This window comes from Mus pahari, chromosome 1 (genome assembly GCF_900095145.1).
Source record: "Mus pahari chromosome 1, PAHARI_EIJ_v1.1, whole genome shotgun sequence".
Taxonomy (NCBI): Eukaryota; Metazoa; Chordata; class Mammalia; order Rodentia; family Muridae; genus Mus; species Mus pahari.
In genome coordinates this window covers 18,754,903-18,763,643 of record NC_034590.1, presented here as the reverse complement: position 1 = coordinate 18,763,643, position 8,741 = coordinate 18,754,903, and the positions used below count along the sequence as shown (strand labels likewise).

The 8,741-nt window shown below is 51.3% G+C and overlaps 1 protein-coding gene across 1 annotated transcript in view; it reads right to left on the bottom strand.

The window, feature by feature from the left end:
• The window catches only part of LOC110334981 (nodal modulator 1), a 48,604-nt gene continuing 39,863 nt past the window's right edge, over positions 1–8,741 (bottom strand). Inside the window, exons 26-31 of the mRNA XM_021217056.1 lie at positions 8,253–8,336; positions 6,318–6,428; positions 4,830–4,931; positions 2,822–2,941; positions 939–1,031; positions 1–611 (exon numbers count right to left, since the gene is read on the bottom strand). Coding sequence (XP_021072715.1) covers positions 480–611; positions 939–1,031; positions 2,822–2,941; positions 4,830–4,931; positions 6,318–6,428; positions 8,253–8,336 — 642 coding nt within the window. The 3' untranslated portion in view covers positions 1–479. The remainder of the gene's footprint in view (positions 612–938; positions 1,032–2,821; positions 2,942–4,829; positions 4,932–6,317; positions 6,429–8,252; positions 8,337–8,741) is intronic.

The window sequence follows — 8,741 nt, the reverse complement described above, 5'->3', positions numbered from 1 at the left end:
CAAGTTACAACACAAACGAGTGGCTGACTTTATTCATCCAGCTCTTGACAGATCCTTCTGGGATAGACAGATGTTGCTGCAGTTTCCAGCACGGGCCTCGAGTGTAGGGGGCAGTTTGGGGAAAGTCCAGAAGGCACAGCAGACCAACGCCATGTTTCCTGGACTCTTCTTGCAAACGAATGTGGAAGATTAGAATTATGTTCTCACGCCACCAGCTCAGCTTAAATACTTCTCTGACAAAAATAATAATAATAAATTATCTTCAACTCAGAAAATAAACTGTGTTCAGCAGGGTGACAGGAGGGTCCATTCGTCGCATTGCACCACAGGGCTACACAGGAGAGGACAGACAGGCAGGACACCAACACAGGAGTGACAGGGCCCAGGGCCTGCCTGAAGTGAGTGAGCATGTGCCTTTGTCTCCAGGCAGGTGGCAGCCCCGGCTGTGTCATCCGCAGGAGACGGGGCCTCCTTTCTCCTCACGTGCGCCTGGTCTTCTGTTTCTTGGTTTGTCTCTTCATGTCTTCTGGGCCGCTGCTGTCAGAGGCCGCCTGGCCCAGGGCTCTGACCCCCTGAAGACGACTCGTCAGCTGCAGCAGCAAGGGGATGAGCTGCAATGAGAGAGACCATGAGCACCTCCTTATGGGAGCCGGAAGACGACTCGTCAGCAGCAAGGGGATGAGCTGCAATGAGAGAGAAGCCCCCGCCCGTGCCTGCAGAAGGCTGGCGGGGAGGTTTTACAGAGGCTGTGACTCTCTACAGGCAACACCTCCCTAAGGATTGGAAATGACATCAATGGAGTTAACACCCTGGAAGAAGATGTAGGAAACTGCCTAGTCCCCTCCAACCGTAACCTTCTACAACTTCTGTGACACCGGGCACCCTCCCATAGCCCATCTCCTGACCCCCGACTTCCCATGAGGCCTTGGCTTCCCTACCTTGTCATGGTTGTAGCCCGCCAACAGGAGCAGCAGCGTCAGAGGCAGGGCGATATAGGACCCCTGGGCAATGTCTTGCTCAGGTAGCTTCCTCTGCAACAAGACAGCCGAGACTCCTTGTAAGTTATCACTCATCGACCACTGTCATCCAGAGCTTCAACCCACTCAGCCACCCACACTGGCACCCAAGGTTACCCACAATCCCTTGATATCCAAAAAGAATCTAACTGGGGTGTTGGGTGTGAATCACCGAGTCCTCCAAACCCCTGAGACACAGGTCTGGAATTCAGGCACAAGGAGACTCCAGTGGCTTAGAATTCTCTTACTATCACAACTACGCTCACTCTGGCTGAGACGACCTTGAGCCTGTGACCCTCCTGCCCCTACCTCCTGAGTGCTGAGACTGAAGGCATGTGCCCATGCCTGGTTGATGTGTGCTAGGGATCTAGCTCAGAGCTCTGTGTGCTAGACAAGGGCTCTACACCAGAGCTCCAACCCTGCTCTGCAGATCCTTGACTCCGCAACTCCCCCGTCAGTTCCAAAGACAGATTGACAACCACTCACAAGCCCGAATGCCAAAGCTAAAAGCCAGCAGCTAGCTGTGTGCGCACCACCTGGGAAGGAGCTGGATGCACCGTGCTATGTGGTTATGAACACTGTCTTCCCCAAATTCCTCTGTTGAGACCTGTCCCATTTGAAATCAAGATGCCATACTGACAGAAGGGTCTGGGGACACCACTTTTAGAGGTGATTAAGTAATGAGAGAAGATCCTTCATCAATGGGGTCAGCACCCTTTGAAGTCCAGCTGAGGAGCTGGTTCAGTCACCTGTGGTTCGAGGCACGGCCACTGACAGAGCGGAGTGGAGCTGGCACTCACTCACTGATCTGCCGGAGGCATCTCCAAGCTCAGGTGCCAGAACCATGAGGAGCAGATGCTGCTTGAAGTAACCTGTTCTAACGTGGACTTCTTAGCAGCCTGAACAGATTGAGACACATGGTGCCTCCATATGAGAACAGTACAGCCTCAGAGCCTAGTGCTCCACAGACACCTCAAAGAAACCTATATTAAATTCTTACTTTCCCCAGAAGCAATGAGCAACTATAGCTGCAAAGTAAGTCTTTTCTTTTTCTAAAAGAATGTTTTACACTGTGTGTGTGTGTGTGTGTGTGTGTGTGTGTGTGTGTGTGTGTGTATGTGTGTATACATGCATGTATGTGGTCAGAGGATATCTTGTAGGAGTGCCAGGTCTGAACTCAGGTCATCAGGCATGGTGGTGAGTGTCCTTACCTGCTGAGCGACCTCGATGGCATGGCTTCTCTTTTGTAAGGCAGTCTCTGGGGCGCCACTCTCAGCCCTGACCATGTTCAGACTCCATGATCCTAAGCTTGGACCTGGAGCCTACCTCTTCTACCAGAGACGTCTCTGTTAAGTTTACAGTGGTTCCACCACACACAAGCTCCCAGAAGCAACCGAAATGATCTCCTGAATGTGGAATGCACTGGTTTTTGATGGCAGCAGTGAAGGGGCCTACTACAGGGGCTGACAAACTGACCAGGTTCTTTCCCCACGGCCATCTTGTCACCTGCTTCCTGTTTATCCATGCCTGCTGACACTTACACACTCCTGTGTCCTCTGCATTGCTACATGTTCCTCCTCATGAAAGAATGTAATGCCACAGGTCAAAGGGAAACGGTGTCCCTCCTCCTCAAACCCAAAGCCAGTGACCTAAACCATGACTAGTTTGCCCAACAGCAGGTGTCAGTGCACAGAGGAAGAAAGGTGTCCACGGAGATCCAACATGGGAACGTGATGTGGCAGGAGCAGATGCTACGATCACGACCTCCATCTAAGGATGTTTTTTAACTTCCCACTCGTACTTACCGTGGGACTGAAAACCAGAGTGATGTGTTTGTGGTAGCCCACTGCAGTGAAAGAGACTTGCGGCAGGACGTAGTCGTACTGGGATCTGGGGAGCGTGGAGTCCAGCAGCACCACGTAGTTCTGTGGGTAGAGGACAGACAGTTCAGGCAAAGCAGGGGACACATGGCAGCCATGCACAGCACTTCACATTTTCTAAAGACCCCACTGAGTCTGTACATCCACCCCTGGTCACCAACTTTCAGGCTGTAAGAGACACGGGTCTCTCTGGTGGCTCTGGGCCTGCATCTTCTGGGTAGACTGTCAGGGCCCTGGTACTTCTTTATGAGCATTATTGGGCCTGGGTGATTAAAGTCCTTAAGGACCAGCTTCAGGAAACACACAAGTTCTTACAAGGCGGTTCTGATGAAAGACGGTATGATGAGCCATGGGAGCTGGCACTGACAGAAAACGAAGCTGACTTAACTGGCTCCTAAGCTGGCAAGTTCCAGAAAAGTAGAACCTCTACAATGGTCCTAGGGAAGATGGAGGTCTGCATCCAACTCTGGCCCCCGGCCGTGACCGTGGGAGACCTGCGGTGCTCACCTTATCTCACGGATCAGGGGTAAGCATTATAAATAGCATGTGGATGGACACAGTGGACAGCAGCCCCCCAGGGTAGGAGGGAGCTCCAGGAGAGGGCGTTATACCCTAGATTCACAGAGAAGAGCCCCAAGCTAAAGCCATCAAAACCAAGTTCTCTGGCATGCCTGTCAAGTGAATGGACAGTCAATAACTGACGATGACAGCAGTGCCGGAAACCACCGGACTCTGGGGTGGAGGACAGATGGACAGTCAACAACAGACGATGACAACAGTGGAGGACAGACACCCAGACTAGAGCTCAGAAAAAGCCAAGCAGGAGAACTTAGAGACACTGTGACTGCCAGACACAGAAGGGGATGTCGCAACAGAGCTTGCCAGACATATGTGAGATCCTGGTCCTAGCCTTAGCAATGGGGAAACACAGAGTGGCAAGAGACTTGCCACACAGGAGAAAGCAGCACATCATGAGACCCAGGAAGTCCAGGAAAAGGATGCACAGTGGTCGGGAACGCTAAGAGTAAGGGATGCCCTGGTTCAGTTACCACGCTTCCCAACAGCGGAGCCACAGGCAACCAGTGGGCGGCTTGTAATGAAAGGGCCGATGACAGGAAGCAGGTGAGGGACAGACCCATCCCTGAACAGCACTGACTGCAAACAGTGGACAGAGCAGGGCAGCTCTAAATCTGCATGGTAACTACACTTCTTAATACACGCGCGCACGTGTGCACGCGCGCGCACGCGCACACACACACACACACACACACACTACATACATACAAAGACATACTACACACACAAAGGCACACACACGCACATACATGTGCATACATACAAACACATACATACACTACATATACACACAGACATGGGCACACATAAACACTATATACACATGCATATGCACATAGACACAAACATACATACAAACACATACACAAGCACACGTGCACATACATACAAACACATACATATACTACATACATACAGACACTCTATACATACACACAGACACAGGAACACATACACACCATACACACACACAAACACAAATATACATTACACATAAACACACATGTATACATACATACACAGAGACACACACAAACCCATTCATACATACACTACATACACACACAGGAAGGCACACATGCACGCTCACACACACTGAAAAAGACCCAAAGGAAGCCAATCAACAACCTCCCACTCCTTAGTTCTGGATGTGGCGTTATGTCTGACGGTTTCAATTTGTTTCCCAAGCCTCCTGCTAGGAGTATGTACTGCTTTTGTAAACAGAAAGGCAGTGAACTGAGAGATTCATCCTTCCCCCCTTCCCCTTTGACTTACAGGCGCTCATTTCTACAGAGCGGTATTAAGACTAAGAAGTGAGAATCATTCACAAAGCTGGAGTGCCCCAAGCCTGGCTTACCTCCCCATCTCGGAGCAGCGGTGGGAAGTGGAAGAAGAGTGACTGGCCCAGAGACACCGTCTGGATGGGGTTGTCCAGACTCTCGCTTTTGTACAGCTTCACCTGGGCACAGAAAGGAAAGGGCGCAGCTTACGATATTGAGGTGACTTCATTGCACATGGGGCGGTGTGGCTGATGAGAAAGCAGCCATTCCCCTCCCGGCAGGTCTCAGGATACAGTCCTCACCCCCACTGCTCCAGTGTGAGCAAGGCCAACAGTCAGTCATGCCTTGGAGGCAAAGAGGGAGAAGGACAGCCTCCAAGTGTCATACGTGCAGTGAGCACTTTCTCTACAATGTCACCTGTCCTAAGGACAGCACGCCATGTCTCCACAGAGCTCCAGAGAGCTAAACACACCCGGGGTCACACAGACTCATCCTGAGGCAGTGTCACCCATGTGACCTCACTCACTGGGACCTGAGCTACACGTGTACGCAGTGGCCTTTGGATCTGCAGCACTTCCTACAAACTCCAGTTCTGCACTCATCGACAGGAATAGAGGTCACCCTCTCTACCATGCACCAGGATGCAGGAGAGAGCCACAGACCAAGACCACGGCAGAGGTATGAGGGCCAGACTATGTCTGTGCTCTTTGGTCACATACAGCTTTGCGGGTAAATCTTAATTCATCAGCTACGTGGAAAAGGATATGATTTCAGCTGACTCTGATTTCTAGCTTTTCTAGAAAATTCAAGTGATTTGAGCCAAAACTCTAGCCCAGCACCAACCAGGCGAAACCAGGCCACAGTACCATCCTCACCTCTGCACCCTCCCCCCCACCACAGGAGTGTGGCTACTCAGCCCATTCTCACCTTCATGACACTCTGACACTATCTACCCACCTGACACCGATGCCATCCAGGTCCCAACTGAGCGTACTGAGAGCAAGTCAGAGGCCAAGCACATCCTCACTGGCCTAACCTTTCGCTGTGTTCTAAGCATACTGCCCAGACCCCGGGGACAAACCATTAACCTCTCCCAGAGGTCGCAAGCCTTTTTATAAAAGCTCTACATTTTCCATGGACTTGGTCAGAGCTAGGAGAAAGGTTGGGGTCACCGTGTCCAAGGTTCCAGTTTTAAAGGCGAGAACAGAGAGATAAGGAAGTGCGATGTGTGGCCACAGCAGCCAGAGGAGCAGCTCCCAGCCTGCCTGGCTCAGGCCATGCTCAGCACCCAGACTAGGAGAACGAACCACACAGGGTACACTGCGCCCTCCCGTGGGCGCTCCACTGTGCTGAGCTTTCATGGCACTCTACTGCAGGCTGAGGGCTGACAACTCCAACACCGCAATCCAGACTCTCCTCCATCACCTGATACTCAGCTCCCAGGCCAGGTGTGACCTGCGCAGCAGGCAGCTGTCTGGCCAGCTCCTGTCATAGCACGCCAAAGCCAGAGCCAGCTAGGACAACCATCTCTCCCGTTGACTCTGGGTCTTTTTCAGGACTCTTACCCACAAGGTAGACAGATACTCGGAGGAAGTGATTACATTTCCACTCAGGTCAAACTGATTGATCTGCCGGAAAACTATGATGTTTACGTCGTCCACGTCATTGTTCCCAACCTAAGAGAGAGGAGCACACTGAGCAGAGTGCAGGAGCTGCTTCCAAATGGGTCTGTCCCAGGCACACACAGCAGCCACGGGGCTAACAGCCCACAGACACAGCAGTACATGAGGGTATTGGTTTTCTAAGTTTTCACTGCCTGCCGACATTTTAAAAGCTGGTCTGGCAGCTCCAGCAAGGCAAAGCCCTGGCTGTCTGTGCCCACCCCCCATGGGGACACCAGAGGGCTCACGGCTCTTTCAGACCTGCTTGACTACAATCTACACTGTTGCCCAAGAGCCCGGCCCGAGCATGAAAAGTAAAATCAGGAAAGCCCTCTGGTGTGAGCAGCAGCCCAGCTGTTTAAAATGGCAGAGGCCATCAATCCAGCTCTAGATCGGCGAGTCCCACAGGGCCACCACTCTGTTCCAATTACCCCACTCTTCAGGCCTTGGCAGGTAGTTCTGTGCCCCAAAACCCTCCAGGCTACCGGAAAGAACACCACTTTAATGGTGTCCGAGCCACTTCCTGTGACTGGCATGGGCCAAAAGCCCATAGGTGAGAGGCTCCAGGCCCTAGAGGGGAACTCACTGTTGTTCCACATATGTACGTTTAGATACCCACAGGTCTGCGCTACTCAGCTTATTTTTGCAGGGGACAATGGTCAGTGCAGAGACACACAGTCATCCACTGCTGAGAACAGTGACCGTGAGTGCTCATGTCTAAATGGGACATCTGCATCAAGCCAGCACCTCGAGGACTTGGGGACACTGGAAAGAAGGTAAGAGGGTGAGAAGGGAGCTATGAAAGCCACCTTCCAGACTCAATGGTCAGTGCCCTCATGAACTCACAGAGGCTGCAGTTACCCCAACAGGACAACATTCAAAGCCATTGCACAGATGAGGGGACAAGACCCAGCTCAGGGGCTACTGGTAGTAGACAGCTCCTGGGCGGGGGGGGGGGGGGGTCATTTTCCTTTGGGGGTGTGGCCTCTGGCGGACAGCCCACACTCCAGTGGATGGCCACACCCATGTGTGTATAGACAGCACTGAATCAGTGGGTTATTGAAATAAAAAGAAGACATGAATTTAGGAGGGATGTTGAGAAAGATTTGGAGGGAATCAGGAAAAGGGAAGAGGGGAGTAGGTATGATTAAAATACATTATATATATATGTGTGAAATTCTCCAAGAATAAATAAAAATATTAAATAATTGGATTTTTGTCTTTCAAGGCAGGGTTTCTCTGGGTAGCCCTGGCTGTTCTGGAACTAGATTTGTAGACCAGGCTGGCTTTGAACTCAGAGATCCATCTACCTCTGCCTCCTGAGTGCTGGGATACAAAACATACACTACTATGGCCCAGCTAAATAATTAGCTTTTCAAAAGAACCTCTCTTAAGGGTTCCGGAGATGGCTTAGTGGATAAAGCACTTGCTACACAAGTGTCAAGAGTAAAGTTCGGATCCCCAGAGCCCATGTGAAAGGCAGGTGGGCACAGTGGGCAGCCTATAATGCGAGCACTCGGGAAGTGTAGACAAGGGCTCCCCAGGGCAAGCTGGCTGGCCAAGCTAGCTTTATCTGTGAGTTCCAGGTTCTGCAAGAGACTGCACCTCAGGAAGTAGAGAGCAATCAAGGAAGATGCCTGGCTTCCACACACACCTTCACAGGTATACACATCCACACATATACACACTACCACACATGTACACAAACAAGACCACACCCAGAAAAAGCCCCTCTTCAGACGCCACTCGCAAGGATGCTGAGTTAGGACTTACAACCCACCCCGGAGAGTACTAACCGGAAGCCACGGCCTTGCCGTGGCAGGAGTGATGCCTACTTACCTCAATCACCCGATGGTGGGGCAGTGCCCGCTCGATGTGGTCATTGCCTTCTGCCTTCAGTTGCACGTGGTACATGCACCCTGGCTACGAAGACACCTGTTGTTACTTCTCTATAAAGTCTGTCACATGTGACCTGAGAGTGACCTTGCTACGAGTGGTCACCACACAGGACATCGGTATCCCCCATTTCCCAATTCGCACTGTCCACTTTCCAATGAGACCCCTTTAGAAGTGCCCTGGTGACAAGATGCTGCCGGCGCTACAATCTTTTCGACCGCAGTCTGCTCTCATTCCCTGACTCACAGGCTGAATGCGGTTCGCTTCCTGATTACGTTTCCTGACTATTCTTGTAGACTCTTCCACCCTCTGCTCACCCTCTCTTTGACCTGTACAGTCCAGTTACAACTGAAGATCCTTACAATGGATAGGATTTGAGGCTGTTTTTCTTTAAAAAAAAAAAAAGACTTAAATGTCCTTATTTATGTCTTT